At 35.5% G+C, this 17,244-nt stretch overlaps 5 protein-coding genes across 10 annotated transcripts; 2 read left to right on the forward strand and 3 right to left on the reverse strand.

Annotated features, from left to right (window-relative positions):
* Window positions 1-259: 259 nt before the first annotated feature.
* On the reverse strand, window positions 260-2,483 carry NYE1 (non-yellowing 1). 2 transcript variants are annotated; one of them, NM_001341565.1, is made up of 5 exons: window positions 2,447-2,483; window positions 1,669-2,374; window positions 1,378-1,551; window positions 1,016-1,183; window positions 303-939 (listed from the first exon to the last, which is right to left on the reverse strand). In NM_001341565.1, exons 2-5 carry the CDS (start codon window positions 1,807-1,809, stop codon window positions 616-618), a joined length of 807 nt encoding a protein of 268 aa, NP_001328989.1. In that variant the 5' UTR covers window positions 1,810-2,374; window positions 2,447-2,483; the 3' UTR covers window positions 303-615. The 2 variants fall into 2 exon arrangements, with proteins under 2 accessions (NP_567673.1, NP_001328989.1); NM_118421.4 differs by lacking the exon at window positions 2,447-2,483 and having other exon boundaries at window positions 260-939; window positions 1,669-2,332.
* Window positions 2,484-2,668: 185 nt separating this feature from the next.
* On the forward strand, window positions 2,669-5,622 carry PYR4 (pyrimidin 4). 2 transcript variants are annotated; one of them, NM_001341566.1, is made up of 10 exons: window positions 2,669-2,810; window positions 3,122-3,184; window positions 3,313-3,461; window positions 3,654-3,835; window positions 3,951-4,087; window positions 4,157-4,322; window positions 4,404-4,520; window positions 4,607-4,767; window positions 4,849-5,343; window positions 5,452-5,622. In NM_001341566.1, the coding sequence occupies exons 2-9, from the start codon at window positions 3,155-3,157 to the stop codon at window positions 5,038-5,040; spliced, it is 1,134 nt and encodes a 377-aa protein (NP_001327985.1). In that variant the 5' UTR covers window positions 2,669-2,810; window positions 3,122-3,154; the 3' UTR covers window positions 5,041-5,343; window positions 5,452-5,622. The 2 variants fall into 2 exon arrangements, with proteins under 2 accessions (NP_001327985.1, NP_194024.1); NM_118422.4 differs by having other exon boundaries at window positions 4,849-5,622.
* On the reverse strand, window positions 5,184-7,403 carry AT4G22940 (Protein kinase superfamily protein; the record flags this gene model as incomplete). Of its 2 annotated transcripts, NM_001341567.1 has the most annotated exons (6): window positions 5,184-5,557; window positions 5,639-5,821; window positions 5,904-6,131; window positions 6,215-6,532; window positions 6,621-6,908; window positions 6,984-7,403. In NM_001341567.1, the coding sequence occupies 6 exons, from the start codon at window positions 7,305-7,307 to the stop codon at window positions 5,216-5,218; spliced, it is 1,683 nt and encodes a 560-aa protein (NP_001329229.1). In that variant the 3' UTR covers window positions 5,184-5,215. The 2 variants fall into 2 exon arrangements, with proteins under 2 accessions (NP_001329229.1, NP_194025.1); NM_118423.2 differs by lacking the exon at window positions 5,184-5,557 and having other exon boundaries at window positions 5,577-5,821; window positions 6,984-7,307.
* Window positions 7,404-7,663: 260 nt separating this feature from the next.
* On the reverse strand, window positions 7,664-11,844 carry AGL19 (AGAMOUS-like 19; the record flags this gene model as incomplete). Of its 3 annotated transcripts, NM_001341568.1 has the most annotated exons (8): window positions 7,664-7,938; window positions 8,036-8,077; window positions 8,202-8,243; window positions 8,844-8,943; window positions 9,031-9,092; window positions 9,208-9,286; window positions 11,080-11,295; window positions 11,529-11,844. In NM_001341568.1, the coding sequence occupies 7 exons, from the start codon at window positions 11,259-11,261 to the stop codon at window positions 7,786-7,788; spliced, it is 660 nt and encodes a 219-aa protein (NP_001320037.1). In that variant the 3' UTR covers window positions 7,664-7,785. The 3 variants fall into 3 exon arrangements, with proteins under 3 accessions (NP_001320037.1, NP_001328192.1, NP_194026.1); NM_001341569.1 differs by having other exon boundaries at window positions 7,664-8,077; NM_118424.2 differs by lacking the exon at window positions 11,529-11,844 and having other exon boundaries at window positions 7,755-7,938; window positions 11,080-11,261.
* A 2,015-nt stretch (window positions 11,845-13,859) lies between these two features.
* Window positions 13,860-17,220, forward strand: AT4G22960 (FAM63A-like protein (DUF544)). The gene is made up of 12 exons (NM_118425.3): window positions 13,860-14,090; window positions 14,311-14,485; window positions 14,580-14,667; window positions 14,749-15,316; window positions 15,401-15,517; window positions 15,610-15,664; window positions 15,755-15,836; window positions 15,981-16,061; window positions 16,164-16,247; window positions 16,331-16,374; window positions 16,498-16,561; window positions 16,859-17,220. Exons 1-12 carry the CDS (start codon window positions 13,961-13,963, stop codon window positions 16,943-16,945), a joined length of 1,575 nt encoding a protein of 524 aa, NP_194027.2. The 5' UTR covers window positions 13,860-13,960; the 3' UTR covers window positions 16,946-17,220.
* Window positions 17,221-17,244: the final 24 nt, after the last annotated feature.

Consider the following 17,244-nt stretch of genomic DNA (forward strand, 5'->3'; position numbering starts at 1 on the left):
ATTTGGAATCATTAGGAGCAAGAAGTGGCTGATACGCTTTGCAAAACCACCAGAGAGACAAAGTCTTTTGCCATCTCTTTACCTTCACGTTTCTCCTTAGTTTCTCACCGTTACACCGACGAATTCGGTCCTTAATATACGTCTATTGTTACTTTGGTGATGATTCTCATGAATATCTTCATATTTCTAAACTATTCTTATTTGGGATATTAGTATAACTTTAAATTGGTGATGATTCTCATGAATGTTTTGATATATTAAAATATATATGTTCATTAAACAACAATTTATTCATCTTTATGTTTGCATTGCAGTAGTACTATACCAGTCTGTCACCTTTAATATTAGCTAATCTGTAAGAAATTTACATTTTGATCTTGTGGATGAGATACAATACAAGTATACAACTATGATAAAGACTTCAGAGTAGACACAAAATACCATTTGAAACTTTAAAATCTGTATTTAACCTACAAATAATCATTATTTTCCTATACCACATTATGTACACCAAACCAAACCAATATTTAGATCCACCAAAAGGAAAGTCCTGCCATTTCCTTTTCACTTTGTACAAACTACCAAAAGAAAAACTTGTAATTTGATATTTAGTCACTAGAGTTTCTCCGGATTTGGAGTAGCAATTCCCTCAGTCTGAGTCCCAGAGTAACCATTTACACCTTCATTACTAAGACTATGAGACCATGGAATCGAGCTAACGGTTGGAAAACAACAACTACACTCGTCCGCACACCGAGCCTCGGGAAGAGTCTCAGTCTTGTGACCATCAGGCGAAACAGCTTCCCAAAGCGGACCCCAACACTCGACTTTGTTGAACTCATTGACATTAGAATGGAAATAGACCCAAACAAGAGCTTCTTGTAGCTCAGGATAGTTGTTCAACAAGTTCCCATCTCCATGCACAAAAGCCTTCAACACCTGTATATATCAAAACAATAAACATTTTGTTTTACATGAAACCAATAAAAAGTTTCTTATGAATTTGGGAACTTACCACAGGTAGTTCTTTGCAAAAGATGAAATATCGAAACTTTGCAAAGAGATCTAAAAGGAAATGGCCACCGCTTATGTGACAATGAACGTGAAGCGACATTTTCCCTTTCACTTTCTTCCATTCTGCCACAACTTCATCCCGGTATAGCCTATTTGCCCATCCTTGCAACTATAAAAAACATTTCTATACATATCAGCCTCTAAAGTGTTAAGAGATTCTGGTGAATATAGACACATACATAGGTTAAAACAATCATACATAAGCCTCTAATATTTGCTCCAAATAATCAAATACATAAACATTCTACTCCTATAAACAGAGCCATGTAGATATGTTAAGACCAGAGAGAGAGGTGTTTTTACCTGAGAGTTGTTTATGGATTGAGAAATAGCTAAGGTTAGTTTAGCTGTAATGTCACTGTGAGTGAGTGTGTAAGTCCTAGGGAGCGTTGAAGGATGCTTCTTCTCATCAACCCCTAAGAAGAGTACTTTCAATTTGGATGATTCGAAAATCGCCGGTCCAAACAACCTTGCAACCTGCACCGATCCCAAAAGTTTCAAGTTCCATCAATAAAGACAGAGGCATAGATATATCCATAACTGAGACACATAAAACAAAGATATGTCAAAATGATTAAGAGAACAAATCCTTACGGGAACAATCGATTGGTTCTTCTTCTTGGATCTTCTATTGTTGAAGAAGAGTGAGCTGCTGCTGCTACTGTTACTCCGTTTGTCTGAATAAGCTGGTTTCAGCTTCGTTGGTAACAACATAATCGCCGACAAACTACACATCTCTGCTCTCTTGAAACCCAAATCAAAAGCTTCAATATTTCAGAAATAACAACAGAACAAAACGCCACTAAATACAGAGAGACTCCTTTCACGAAGCTTGGATACAATTTTTTCACGCGAGTTCTTGCGTGTTCGTACACTGAAACCACAATCAAAAAGATTGTAACTTTAAGAAATAAATATATAAAAGACCCAAAATTTGAGCTTTTCCTTTGCTTGATGATTGCTTGAAGCTTTGGTTTTGAATTTTCCTTTTGAGATCTTCCAGGAATTTAGGGTTCTTTGTGATGCGTATTGAGTTGGTTCTTGTGTTTAAAAGGGATTGTTGCTTCACGTTTCACACTTCCGTGCCCAAATCTGAACACTCTTTTGGAATTTTTCTGAACACGAGAGAGTGCCACGTGTTCTCTAATCTTTGCATGAGCTTCCCCATGTGTCGTCATGGTGGGGCTAACAACTGGCTCTAACCGTCTTTTTGGATAACTTTAGCCATCTCGTTGCGACAAAGAGACACAGATTCGGCTCTAACCGAACCTAACTCACGTACTGTAGTTGTCAGTCGAACCTAAAGCAATACGGTTTAGTTTCGGTTCAATTTAATGTCATTCGACTCGATTACTCGGTTTAGTTATTAGACCTGTGAAACTCGAGAGGCTTCTTCGCTTGAATCGTCGTGAACAAGGACAACAAACGCAGGTATTGATGGAACCGGAGGAGTCAGAGAGTCCCATGTTGATCCATAAGGATGTTAAAAAGGGCTGAAATTTGTGATCAGGTCCAGGTCCATTAAAAATATCGGGCTAAAATTGGGCTGGCCTGTTACAGAGCTTTTATTTTTTTCTTCTTCTTTTACGTTAAGCGACGTCGTATCTTGTAAACAACAAAACACGAGTACTGTTTTTTCTTCTTCTTTCTCCTTCAATCTCTTCCTCAAATCACTCTTTTTGGGGTTCGTTTTGTTTGTGTTGTAAGCATCCCTGTTGTGCATTTCGTTTATCCAGGTTCGTATTGCTTACCTAAACAAGTTCAAGTTTTCGATTTTGGTTTCTAGGTGTTTACCAGTTTCGCCATTTTGTGGTTTATTGTTTGGATAATTTGATTTCTTTGGATTTTGCTGATACCCATTTGTGTGTATAGAAATTTGATTAATCTGGATACTAAATTTCGTTTGGAGAAACATTGAACCAAAGGAATGCGAAATCTTTTGATGATGATTGAATAGTTTTAGTGCCTGCTAATACTTTAGAACAGAGTCAATTTTTTAAGGTCATGTTATAGAATCTGAGTCTACTTGTCATTTGCTTTGGAACAGGTGAATTCTTGCAAAGCCTTGAGCAGCTTTCAGATGATAAAGACTTTGGTCTCTCCTTATAGTGTATGTACTCTACCTCCACCACTCTTTGAGTCTTATTCTTGTTTAGTTCAATCCACGTGATCCAGTTTTAATTTTATTTAATTCCTCCTATGCGTCTGTTAAAGTCAACTATTTTATTCTTTATGTAGGGATTTGGATCTCAGAAGTTGAAGTTTGACAGATCTTCTGAGAAAGTGAAGACGAGAGCAGTAAGAATGGAGCTCACAATCACTCAACCTGATGATTGGCATCTTCATCTCCGTGACGGTGATCTTCTTCATGCTGTTGTTCCCCACAGGTCTTATAAACATCCTGCAATCTTTCTTTTCTTTCCTTGCTTTACTTTGTTTTGCAGCCACTTTTTTGTTTGCTATTGGTGTTTCTTGTGGAACCATTGTTTGTTATGTATGAATTCCTCAATCACAATCTTGTGCTGGCGTTGATGCTTGTGCTGTACATGATGGTTAATGGTGTATGTAATTATGTGCAGTGCGAGTAATTTTAAGAGAGCGATTGTGATGCCGAATCTGAAGCCTCCTGTCACCTCCACTGCAGCTGCCATTATTTACCGGAAATTTATCATGAAAGCTTTGCCATCTGAGAGTAGCTTTGATCCACTTATGACACTTTATTTGACTGACAAAACTCTACCTGAAGAGATCAGGCTTGCAAGTAAGTACCTGTGCTTTCTCCATCTTGTTGCAAACTAATCAGATACATTTTCATCTTTCTGATTGAGATTCTACTTGCTAATGTTCAGTTTATGCATATATGATCTTGTTATTAGGGGAAAGTGGTGTGGTTTATGCGGTGAAGCTGTACCCTGCCGGAGCAACAACCAACTCTCAAGATGGTGTCACGGATCTCTTTGGAAAATGCTTACCGGTACTAGAAGAGATGGTCAAACAAAACATGCCTTTGCTGGTAAATAAATCATACACCACATAGACTTGTATTTTTGTCTTTGTCTTGTCTGAGGAATGTTTTGATTAGGTTCATGGGGAGGTCACAGATCCGAGTATCGATGTCTTTGACCGCGAGAAAATCTTCATTGAGACAGTTCTGCAGCCTCTAATCCAACGCCTTCCGCAGCTGAAAGTAGTGATGGAACACATCACAACCATGGATGCTGTGAATTTTGTTGAATCTTGCAAAGAAGGTTTTGTTACTATCTTATTTTCATTTCTTGTCTTTTGGTTTTTGTTAATCTGCATAGCTCATAACATTTTGTTGATTATAGGGTCTGTGGGTGCAACAGTCACACCACAACATCTCCTTCTCAACAGGAACGCCCTTTTCCAAGGTGGATTACAACCTCACAACTACTGTCTTCCCGTTCTCAAAAGAGAAATACATAGTATGTTCTTCACTTTCCTTTTGAACATTAATATTTCATTTTTTCAGCAGCTTTCGGAAGATCATTGCTTTTACTTCATTGTACAGGAGAAGCCATTGTCAAAGCTGTAACTAGTGGAAGCAAGAAGTTCTTCCTCGGCACAGATAGTGCTCCACATGAACGGAGTAGAAAAGAATCATCCTGCGGATGTGCTGGTATTTACAGCGCTCCCATTGCCTTGTCCCTATACGCCAAGGTCTTTGATGAGGTAAACTGTGTAACTTCAAACAGTTTACTTTCCCGGTTTGTGATTCCTTATGTTCATAACTTTAACTTCTTTAACATTCAGGCGGGTGCGCTGGACAAGTTGGAAGCTTTCACCAGTTTCAATGGACCTGATTTCTATGGCCTTCCGAGAAACTCGTCAAAGATCACACTGAAGAAATCTCCTTGGAAGGTTCCAGACGTTTTCAACTTCCCATTCGGAGAGATCGTCCCTATGTTTGCTGGAGAAACCCTTCAATGGCAACCGTTGAAATAATGTGGTGATTTGAAGTTGTCAAATTTTTTCTCCCAAATAAGTGAACTCGTGTACCTTTTGGATTGAATTTTCTTACGGCTGAGTTATGCCCTGCATTTTTTGAGGAATAAAAGCAAGATACTGACCAATAATGTTTATTTTGTGTTTGAATCTGTCTATTTTCTCTATATTGAATCTAAATGACAGTATAATTCTCAATCAGTGTGGGTCTGATTCCTAGTCCTCCCGACGAAGATGTTCCATTCTCGTAAAGGCTAGGCAGAAATGCTGTTGGGTGAAGTGTAGATGGACTCATTGGCCAAGGTATGCGTTCCTCCATATTCACTGATCCGCCTAGATTCGGTTCTTCTGTAGATGGGTCCATGTAAGAGACTTTCGCGTTAGTTTCATCTTCAGTTATCATGTCTGTAGATGTTTGCATTTTCCCAGCAGAATGGTCCGGTAAACTGGAAGTCTTGTCTTCCTCGTAAGACTTTGTAAGTGAACTGTCTCTGCTCTTGGAATTTGAGGACTTTCTCTGCATATGCATAAACTTTTATTTCGGATATTTCTGCCAAAACACTCAAGAAACCAAGAAACCGTAAGAGTAGAGAGATACCTGCATCGGCTTTGTGGGAGACGAATCTGCTAGAATTGGCTGAACAGCTTGAGCTTCGTCTGTTCTTCTTATTTGTGAAGCTTGTTTTCTAGTGTTATCGCGCATCTTGATGTTGATTTCCTTACTTGAAGGGTATTTTGGTAGACAAGATGGATCACAAGCCAATGGCTCAGTTTTGAAGTACTGTTTCACAGTGAAGAGTATAATCAGTTGAAGTCACAAGAACAACATTTTTGTCAGAGGAATACGTAAAGTCCAAACTTACTTTACTCTTGAGAGCACTAGCTGCAGTGCCTCGGAAATCTGGATCTATTGAGAGCAAAGTTTCTAAGAGCGAAATAACTGAAGCTGGAAACTGTTTAAATGTCTCTGCTATATGTGATCCATATGGATAGATGGGTCTCAGTGGAGTTGAAAGCTGTAGCTTTAGTTTTGTCCAATAATCATCTGAAGGCGATCCACACAACTTGAATATCTTGTGCAGTTGGTCTGTCTTAACATGAGAATACAGAGAACAAAAATCTGAAGCTTTGCTTATCTGGTAAGAACAAGAGTGATAGGAATCTAATTGCTTACCTCATTTTTTCCTGGAAGAATAGGCTTTCCGGCATATAATTCACCTATTACGCAGCCTGTGCTCCACAAGTCAACTCCAATACCGTAATGAGAAGCTCCAAGCAAAAGCTCAGGAGGTCGATACCATAGAGTTGCAACATGGGTTGTCAAAGGAACACTGTTATGAGGATCGAAGAACGTAGCTAACCCAAAATCTGCAATCTTGAGGACTCCATCACCGTTGATCAGAAGGTTCGAGCTTTTCATATCCCGATGGAGTACATGATTAGTGTGACAATGATCAAGCCCTCTTAAGAGCTGCCTCATGTAGCATTTAACCTGAACAGAGAAGAAGAAGAAGAAGAGAGTACCTGAGAATTTGACACCAAGTAATGAAGAGAGTGTGAATAGAAGCGATAAAGAATACCTGAGGTTCTGAGAAATGTACACCGAGTAATGAAGAGAGTCCCAAGAGGTCATGTTCCATGTACTCAAAGATCAGGTAAAGGGTAGAGGAATCGTGGTCTACAAGCATTAACCCTTCTAATTTGATGACATTGGGATGATCCAACTTGCGCAGGATTATGATCTCTCTGGCTATACATTTGATGCTTTCTGAGTTGTTGATATCGAACCGGATTCTCTTCAAAGCCACGGTCTTGTTACGAAGAAGATCTCTAGCTTTGAACACCTTACTGAATGTTCCTCCCCCAATCTGTTGCAAATACAGAGAATAAGTCTCTTTATCATATGAGAATCAATAAAGAAAGGAAGAGAAAGAGCGAGAGACTTGTTCTTGCTTCTCAAAGTGAGATTCACGACCAGGGGTCCAACCAACAAGGGCTTCACCAGCTACAGAAATAAGCCACGGTGGCCAACCAGAGGCAGCTAATTCCGATGAGCGAGGATGAACATTAACAACGAGAATACTTTCTTCTCTCTTCAGCTCCTTTGGACCTAATTTATCACTCATCTTCAACAATTCTGTCACCTTTTGGGCTTGATCATTTGCTATTCTTCTTTCTGATGGAAGAGTATGGAAACGAGGACGGTTTTCCGGCAATCCTGTTGGTGCCGCCGGTTTATTCCTCCGATAAGAAATGATACAACCCATATTGACCAAAAGCTTGAAAGCCACGGCACTGAATGTATTACAAAGAGATACATTGTGAATGAATATGATGATGAAATTAGAGAGAGAATATCGAAAGTGCAATACACAAACGCAAACTATACAATAAAAGTGAAAAAGAAATGTCTGAACAGAATTGAATTCGCCGGAAAGCGACAGTACGCAATCCAACTTATTCGTTACAGAGACCCCACTCCTAAAGGCTTATGTCCCTAATCATTTTTATTCTCTCTGTATGTTACGTAACTAAATACTTAAACCGATTCAGTTTAGTTCGGTTTGTTCAAGTCCTAATAGATACAAGTAATGGAACTGTAAGTTACAGGTAAATTTTTAAGTTTAACTCTTTGATTAAGAACATATTAATTATTACATCTCAATTTTTTTGGACGAAAATATATAAAGATAAAAAGTTCTTACATCATATAGTTAAAACATTCTTTTTGAAGAAGTTGTAAGATTAATTTTGAGGAGGGAATTTTTTGGATTGTCTTGTCTCAGGAGGTCCAATGAACAAACCAGTCTCCACTTCCATATTGTCATCTATGTTCACTTCTGATGATGATAACGTTGATTGTGATGATGCTATTGTTGCTGTTCCCATTCCAAGCCACTTTTATTTTCACAATTTCACCGAAAAAACTCTTCTACTCAGCAACATATTAACATATCATAAAAATAATACCTTTTATAAGATGCTAAAACTGTACCTTCTCCTTCAGATCTTTATTTTCCTTAACGAGATTCCTCTCCTAGTAAGATTTTGACAAGGAACAGTTATATGAAGTATTAATAACGAGATACAGGATGACTCTATATATATGTAATTACATTTAGAGAAAGCAAAAAAAAGTTTAAGTATGAATTGTGTTTTACCTCTGCCTTCAACTTCTCAATTTCTTCACGGAGTAATTGGTACTGAAAATAATTGAATATACGAACAATCTATAAGCAAATTTCCACATTATTAATAGATTATGAAGACATTTGCATGTATATTCCAAGGAATCTTTCAACTAAGTATCCTAACACTAAGTGCGTTGTTGATACTCATTGTTTCAATGTTATATTGAGGAATCATCAATAAAATTACTCAATGTTGCATGGCCTCAATGAGGCTGATGATATGATTAGTGAGGCCATGCAAACCATTCACAATTTCACATAGACATTAAATAAAGAACGCATGCATGCATGATTAGCGAGACCATGCAAACCATTCAATTGTTAACGGTATTGCATATATAATAATAACTAAAAATGATGAATTTTTTTTTGCTAAATGAATTGAATCTAGGTTTTAACTATATCTTTTAATTACTTGTGTAGATCACTAGATTAGTATGGTAAAATTATTTTTGTAAACGCAAAGAGCCAAACACATGTATAATAACTTCCATCATATTAAGTAAACATAAAATTTTCTCATCAAATCTTAATATTCTAAAATTGCGGAAAAACGATTATAGTATCTTAATCCTAATTTCCATTATCACTGGAAATGAGTATAAATAATACCTTCTTGGCTCTTATCCTGCTCAAGCTTCGGTCCAACTGATTCTCTAACTGTTGCAGCTCCTCGATGGAACATGCATCAATGCCTTCTCCAAGCAATTTTCTGCAATTATTCAACAATCAAAGTATCTTATAGTTCGTTTATAATTTTATATAAACGTTTCTCATAAGAAATTTTGAGTTTCAAAACCGTTTAGATATCTCTAGCTGTTCAATCTTTTTTGTCAATCCAGATGTTTCGTCTCTCGCTTGCTGTCAAGTAAAAGTAGTATAGTCGGTTAAATATTTGGAACACACAAAAAAAATATTTATAAAAAATATCGTACGTTTACAATATGTAAAACCCGAAATATGAATGAGAATTTACCTGAGAATTATCATTTCTCTTATGATTATTCCCAATTTCTTTTATTCGTCTCTGATAGCGTTCAATTGTTGCTGCTATACTGAAATGAATCAAATGAAAATAAAAGAAACGAAAATGTGGAGTCAAAACCAATTGAAGCTATATATGCATATATGTGTGAAAAGTATATACTTATGTGACTAAATAAATAAATTCCATTTATTTATTGACATTTAGAATATATATCATCATGATTTATGACCGTTAAATATTGAAACTGAACTGTGAACGAAGAGAATCACAGAGAATCATGCAGATATGGCTTAGTTGCATTGTTCCCAAAAGTTAGGATATGATCTCATGTTTCGAGGACCATATATAATATATACATGTTTATTTTCTAAACAAAATAATAGGTTATATGAAAACAAAAGAGTGTTCCTCTTTACTTCAAAATGCAGAAAATATCAAATATATTGTATTTAAGATTTATGATTCAAATCATGCATCAATATTTTACATGGCTACGCCAATATACATATAAAGAGACAAGTATATATAGATGCACATGGACACGCTCAAATCGAAATATTGAAATTAATAAGCTAAACCTTTAGAGTATCATTAAGCAGTGCGATAACAACAAGGATTATGTGGTTAAGAATACCTAGTTAATTGTGATTAACCTCTCTTGAGTTTGCTCAAAAGACATTTCATAGTTAATTGTTAAGTGCTTAATCCTTTATAATCAAATCTATATTTATTCAGCATAAATTATATCCCAAAGAATAAAATAAGAGAAAACGTAGAAAGAATTAAAATAATTCTGATCTACACACATGCGATGACTTCTCTACAGTTAATGCTCAATTAAATCACGGTGTGTGTTAAAATTAAGCAAAATAGTACCTCTTAATTTGTTGCTAAATTTTACATATTCATGCATACATATAAAGTTTCCCATATATATACATCCACATACACATATACAAAAGAAGCATCTGTAATTTTGTAAACTCGCATGAATGAGAATGTGTTATATCATGAACTCATCATGTCTGATTTAAACATGTGCAAATATATTTATTGATATGTATAATGCAAACCATGATCAAAACTAGCATTATTTACTACAATGCTTCGTCTCATCCCTAGCATTATGTAGATATATCTGTCATCATCATATATGATATATTTCTACTGACACACACACTGTATATGCATTTGTATTACAGCAGGGCGAGATACATGTGGACATATATATCCAAATAAGGAAATTTATTGTTAATCCTGAAAATGACTATTTTCTAAATTTATAAACATGTTGATAGTATGTACAGTCCTAATTTGAACAATATAAGGACACTTTATATACTCAAAATTAAGTCATAGATATTGTTACATACACATAGCCTAGCAGTAGCACTGGTGTCAAACTCATCTTTCTTACAAACGGATAAACATCAAGTATCTCAAAATAAAAGTTGTTTGCATTTCAAAATATCTCAGTAAATAGAGAAAGTCAGAAAGATCAACTCATCTACAGCGAAAAATGGATGGCTCATAACAAGTATACATATACTTGATATACACACACGTTTCATAGGTTGTAGTGCCATAAAAATCTGATGACTACAACTACAAAAAGTATCATTAGTGTCAGTCCTATAAAAGTAGTCTAATTTCTTACTCCGATCTACTTTTATATGAAAACAAAATCACCATTATATAACTCTCTTATCAGATCTTGATAATCATATAACCAAAAAATCCAATGAATCTACTTATTACGGTGAAAATTGGACCCGATTAGCCCCTCTAGTCGAATCGGATCCAAAAATTGATCAGTGCAAATCGTTTTTTCACAAGTAAATAAACAAAAAAGGGACATACCTAGAGCTAGAGAACTCATAGAGTTTGGATCTTGGAGAGAAGATAACCAAAGCAACTTCAGCATCACAAAGGACCGATAATTCGAAGGCTTTCTTCAAGAGTCCATTTCTTCTCTTCGAAAACGTCACTTGCCTGCTTGTTGCGTTCTCTATCCTCTTCATCTCCGTTTTGCCCCTCACCATCCTTTACTTCTAGTTTATTCTTTATATAAATATTCTGTGTAAAATCACACAAGAGACAAGTATTTATTCAACCAAATAAAACGAATAGTAACCAGAAATTAGAACTATATATATGGATAATGGTTCAGATCAAGAACATAAAAGAAGAGACATACTCCAACTACAAAAGTGACCAAGAACATAAAAGAAGATATGGATTTGAATTTATTTTTCTCTGTAAATAGAATATGGATCAACCACAAACAGAAGATGGAATTCGAGATTTACCCTATTTGTAAGTATGAGCTTTGGATTGATGTGTCTCTCTATGTGTATAATCTATCTTCTATAAGTGAGTGGAGAGAGGAAAAATAGGCGAGATTTTGGGAAGAGGGTGTGATAGAGATTCTTGGAAAGCCCTAGATTTATGATGAAGGAGGGGAGAGAAAGAAAGAAAGAAAAAAACTAAGTGTTTTTGATTGATAATTTGACATCATAGCCTTATTCTTTTTTGCATTATATATTAAATTTGCCATTTTCTCTTATGGCTACGGATAGTCTATATAAACCTAGACCTGCCTAGTAGTACATCACTTTTATTTTTAGAAATTGCATTACGTAATTTCTTTCTTCTTTTGGTAAAAATTCTAATGCAAATTCAAGGCCAATCTATAATAGTAATAAAATATGTAAGTGCAATAATTGTTGACGGGGGAAGAATAATCTATAATGAAGTGTGACAAGGAAAAGAATCATGCTATATATTATTTCGTTTTCGAATTTAATTGCATAATCAGTTTTTTTTTAAAATATTATATGTTACTCTAAAAGCCTATAACCAATAAACCCATAATTTATCTAACTTTGTACAATCGTAAGAAAAAATATATATATATATATATATATTCGTATCATATTTTTCTTAATTTTACATGATATTTTTGGTATATCTAGTCTAGGTATGGGTTAATTAATTTATATTGTTGGAGTAAATGCAAACTTACATCTTAAACATAATTAAGTGAAGGAGATATATATTATGTAGGTAATGGGGGAGATCTTGGCACGTGTCCATATTAACCGACAACCTACAGATCCGGTGTCCGTCAAAGTGGGTTTCACTAGTGCCACCTGAGGACATCAAGCATCCTTGTCCGTTGCCAGCTCATATCGGACAAAATAAGTAGTTAGGACACACCGTCCGATCTTCGCTTCTCTTCAAACGTGCACCATCCGATCTTGTTATCTATTTTAAGAAATTAAAAGACTTCGACACAAAAATGGATACAAATTTATTTCAGTCACTTATGTGCATATTTAAGTCTATATATATCTGATCAGGAGATACAATATTAACAATTGCTGTTTTACTTCTTATAATAGTCTCTTGATTTAGAGAAGAAGTTGAAACAAAACTCGTTTTATATTTTCCACAGAAGAAGCAGAACTTTATGCGATAAATAAAAGAAGAGAACTTTAATCGTGTGATAAATAACCCGTCCGTACAATAAAAATTTATTATAACAACGACCTTCGCACAAATAAAACAGTAACACGTACTTGTATATGTTTTCAATTTCACATGTCAATATATGTCATCTTCGCCTCTTGTTTGATACGTTTCTTGTAATTTATAACCACCACCTTCTAGCTTTTTTACTTTATTCGTTTCCTCGATTTAAATATCTTATAATCTTTGGCATAAGCAAGTGGTTATCCACTATTGGATGCTTTTCACAATAATACGTTACAATAACATTTGTTTATTCTTACATATCTTGGAACAGGTGTCGCACGCTAGGAGAGGACCACATCCCTTTCACTAAATGAACGTACTAAAATGCTTTGTTAATTTGCATTTCCCTACAAAAATATAGAAAAAAAAACCTACGTGAGAATCAATGTAATGATATACTATAACATCTTCCCATAGTTGACGAAAAAGCAAGTGTAGGTTAGCCTAAAAGGAGTAGTTATTTACATCCAATTATCTAATATCCAAAATCTATCAATGGTCGTCTTCATATATTTGAATATTTCTACCTATATGTAATTTGAAAATTCAAACCAAAATATTCTCTTACGTAAGCTGGTTCCTTTATGCTATTTGTGAAGTCACTACCCAATACAAATAAATTCTGCGTGAAACATCTGAACTAAAATCTTAAAATAATTCCATCGATCTTTTCTTATAGATAAAACTTCAAACGATCTTGCTATACTGCTTTTTCGATGTTATATGATCTTTAGCATAACGTTTTAACTAATTTACTATTACCGTTTATATATGTCATAAAAGTTTTATTCTATTATAATATTATGGTACATGAGCTCCGCTGATAAATATTTGATTGGTCTCTAAAATCCATGATTAGAGTTTTTATTCACTAACAGTTGAAAGATTCGCCTACATAAGGGTAGGCGTAACATAAGGGTCAAATGTTGAATTTTATTTACACGCTTGAATAGAGCCACCAATACGGGACCAGCTTTGACCGTCATAACAAACCCGGTTTACTAAAACCATACTAATTACGGTTTCGTCAAAATCAATTTTGTTTCTCGTCACTCAATGCTGCTTATAAAAGCCAGTCCCATGCTCACTTTTCTTGCTTCCTTGACACACTTCTTGAGAAATTTCAGCAAAGTGTGTCTTCTCCGATTTCGCAGACGGTTAGATCTCAACAAGCGATTCTCATCGTCGTGAACCTTCTTCTTTAATGGCGATCGATAACTCTCGTCCTCCTCCGGACGAAATCTTTTACAAGACGAAGAAGATTTTGTATCGTGGACAAAGGTGCAATATCATTCTCCAGGATAAGAATGGACCATGTCCTCTCATCGCCATTTGTACGTACATCTTCTATTCTCCTCCCGATTTTACTCTCGCTATGGTTTGTGAACTTCGATTAGCGAACGAAATTAGGGAAATGTATGTGTTAGTATCTTGAGATCTTTTAGCTCTTTTGGTGTTGATGATGATGATACATTGTGAAATTGGGGATTAGATTCGTTCGTTCGTTTTCATCGATTCAGATGTATCAAGACTATTGAAATGTGTTTGTTACAGGTAATGTTCTTATCTTGAAACACGGAATTAATCTAGACACTTACAATTCTCAAGTATCTGAAGAGGATTTGGTGAATCTTGTGATCGATGTACTGGATGATACAGACGAGTACATTGATATTGGGCTCATCAGAAAACTTGCTTGTGGGATAAATGTCGATTTGAAATTCGAGAGGTCAATCTTTTTGTTATCAATATGTTAAACCTTTTGATATGTTACATAGAAAATATCTTATCGTAATGACCGGAAATGTTTTACTTGCTTGCAGGATTACGGATTTTGAGTTAACACCTGAGCTAGATATATTTCGTTCACTTAAGATTCCTTTGTATCATGGATGGCTAGTTGATCCCACGGTACATCATTTTGATTGTGTTTCTTTCTTGCTTCAATTTGTAGTAATAGAAAAGTTTCAATATTTATTGTTTTTCCTCCAGGATGTGGAAATTGTTGCTGCAATCGGAGGCAGATCTCGTGATGAGTTAGAGATTGCGCTTACTACTTTAGACACACAGACTGTTAGTTCTGTTGATTTTGCTGCGTCTGCAGAGCATCTTGGATTGGGAAAGGGAGATATTGAAGAAGATGAAATGGTGTCAAAGGCCTTGGCATTATCTGAAATGGAAGCATCGTTAAAGGGAAGTTTTGATACTCAGAGAGTTGTGTCTGGGTCGTTAGATGTAAATCAGATCTCTGAGGATGACACATTGGTAACTTCTGTGGACATTGAAGCTGGTTGTGCTACCACCCTTGGCAGTAATATCTGTCAGCTGTCCAAATTTGATGATCAGTTTTCTTCTACGGAATCAGAAGATTGTGATGTTGGGAATAAGACCAATGTAGGTGAAGAGGTATCTTCAACGGAATTGGGAGATGAGACTTTTGGTAATGTTGAGACTGAGAATAGCAGCAAAATGACTGATGTGCTGATCTCTGTGGAGAAGACTAATCTGGAGTCGACCAAAAATGATATCATTTCTGAAGCTATAACTTTGGTTAATGCAGGTAGACTCATGGGTATCTCTGCATGAACTTGCATCTGGAGATATGTTAAATTTTCTTACTAAAATCACCTCATTGCATCTCCAGATCTTAGTGAAAAATCCCAGGATGATGATGTCTCCCAGTCAGTTTATGAAGTCCAGTCTCTTCTTGGACAAAGCTCTCCGGAAGGGAAGGGTACAAAAGGGCTCACGCAAGAAGAGGGTAAATTCTTACACATCCATTCTTACATATCTACGCATTATATCTGTTGTGGATAAAGATAACTCCATTCTTTTTTTTCTTCTGAGTTTCAGGTGAATTGATCAAAGGATTCTTTGAAGAAAGTGTCACTCAACTAACTTGGCATGGGTGCGTGATCTTATTGTTTGCTAAGGAAGATTTCTGTGATTGGCTACATTGGTTTTATCTTTTCTAGTTACTGATTATCATTTCCTCCAGGCTCTTTACCTTGGAAGATGACCTTAAAGAATGGGAACTTTGTGTCCTGTTCCGCAACAATCACTTCGCTACCATGCTGCAGGTTATTTACTTATATTATGTAAAGCTGTTGTGTTTCTTTTTTTGGTTCCCAGTCACTTAAATCGATAATCAGGAAGTGTTTTTGAAGCGATTTCAACAGTTTATACATAACATTCTAGAAGGTTAATTCTGTTTTCTTTTGCAGCATGAAGAAAGACTCTATACTTTGGTTACCTATGAAGGCTATCAGATGCAGCAAGACTTGGTTTGGGAAAGATTCAACAAGGTATTTACGAATTATGTATTAGTTGTCCTTGTAAAGAGAAGATGAATTTTGCTATATTTCAAAGTCTCTTTGATTGCTATGGTTTGGTTTTAATACTTTCAGATTGATGGCGATTCTGCCTTCTTTACTGGTTACTTCACGAAATTCATCTTCAAGGATCAACAGCACGCAATTAGTAAAACTGAGGTAAGAACTCCTCCTGCTTTTATTATTCATGTAGAAACTTACCTGGCTGTTACTAAACTAAAATCTCTTTTTGTCTTTCTCAGAATTCTATCTCCAGAATCAAGAGTGAAAACATGGATACTACTGAGTAAATATCTGGATCTATGAGAACTTAATATTTCCATCTGTTTAGGCTATTTTTCCCCCCCTTTGTTTCTAAATCTATAACATTTTTAAGATTCGTTCTCTTTTTTTTTGGTTTTTATGGCAGGTTCGATCGTCTATTGGCGTTGGAGTTGGAGCAAAATGACTGGGCTGGAGAAACTGGATCAGAGGTATACTGGTGATTTTAAGTACTGATACCATCCTCTCAGAATTTAAAACCGTCGTAAAAATGGTGTAGAGTAAACATAGAAACATAACTCATTTTCATATATACTCTGTTAGTCCTTTAGTACATGCACACTTTCATGTATTTCCATTCATGAAACTGTATCGAATTGAAACTGTGTATTTCACAAAATGACTGTGCATTTTTTTCTTACAATTGAAACTGTATCGAATTAAGTGAAAGTTTGAACAATGAATACCATTCATGGGATGTGTTAAAACTGTGTGTTACATCTTTTCAGGTACCAATAATAAGCTACAAGCACATATCTTCTTCATTACAAGAACTGAAAGAATTCCTAATATGGCAAAATGAACAATCATCATGAAAGCATGTCCCTTACCACTGATGTGTTTGTCTTTCTTCTTTCATCTTCTTAATAAAGTTAGTTTTTTTTTTTTTGGCTTTACAAAAAGTTTTAGAGCAACCAGCAAACAGAGCTTATTGGCTTTTGCCATACTGTTTTGGTCATATGTTCCAGATATAAATCATTTCAATTGAAATAGAAACATTATCACTGTGTACAATTTAATTGTACATGTTTGAGAATACTTTTTACTGTGAAATCACAAGTGAGGTTGAATCAGTTCTGTTAACAGTTTGAAATGCCCTCTTTCCCTTACGTAA

The sequence above is a fragment of the Arabidopsis thaliana genome, chromosome 4, assembly GCF_000001735.4.
Source record: "Arabidopsis thaliana chromosome 4, partial sequence".
Classification (NCBI taxonomy): Eukaryota; Viridiplantae; Streptophyta; class Magnoliopsida; order Brassicales; family Brassicaceae; genus Arabidopsis; species Arabidopsis thaliana.

What these genes read in the sequence shown, in the direction of transcription:
- NYE1 (NM_118421.4), bottom strand. Translation starts at nt 1,809, where the DNA reads ATGTGTAGTTTGTCGGCGATTATGTTGTTACCAACGAAGCTGAAACCA. An exon ending in AGAACCAATCGATTGTTCCC is followed by an intron (nt 1,552 to 1,668) that starts GTAAGGATTTGT and finishes GGATCGGTGCAG; the next exon opens with GTTGCAAGGTTGTTTGGACC. An exon ending in TTTGCAAAGAACTACCTGTG is followed by an intron (nt 940 to 1,015) that starts GTAAGTTCCCAA and finishes TGATATATACAG; the next exon opens with GTGTTGAAGGCTTTTGTGCA.
- PYR4 (NM_118422.4), top strand. Translation starts at nt 3,155, where the DNA reads ATGATAAAGACTTTGGTCTCTCCTTATAGT. An exon ending in CTTTGGTCTCTCCTTATAGT is followed by an intron (nt 3,185 to 3,312) that starts GTATGTACTCTA and finishes TTCTTTATGTAG; the next exon opens with GGATTTGGATCTCAGAAGTT. An exon ending in ACGCCAAGGTCTTTGATGAG is followed by an intron (nt 4,768 to 4,848) that starts GTAAACTGTGTA and finishes TTTAACATTCAG; the next exon opens with GCGGGTGCGCTGGACAAGTT.
- AT4G22960 (NM_118425.3), top strand. Translation starts at nt 13,961, where the DNA reads ATGGCGATCGATAACTCTCGTCCTCCTCCGGACGAAATCTTTTACAAG. An exon ending in TATAACTTTGGTTAATGCAG is followed by an intron (nt 15,317 to 15,400) that starts GTAGACTCATGG and finishes TTGCATCTCCAG; the next exon opens with ATCTTAGTGAAAAATCCCAG. An exon ending in ACGCAATTAGTAAAACTGAG is followed by an intron (nt 16,248 to 16,330) that starts GTAAGAACTCCT and finishes TGTCTTTCTCAG; the next exon opens with AATTCTATCTCCAGAATCAA.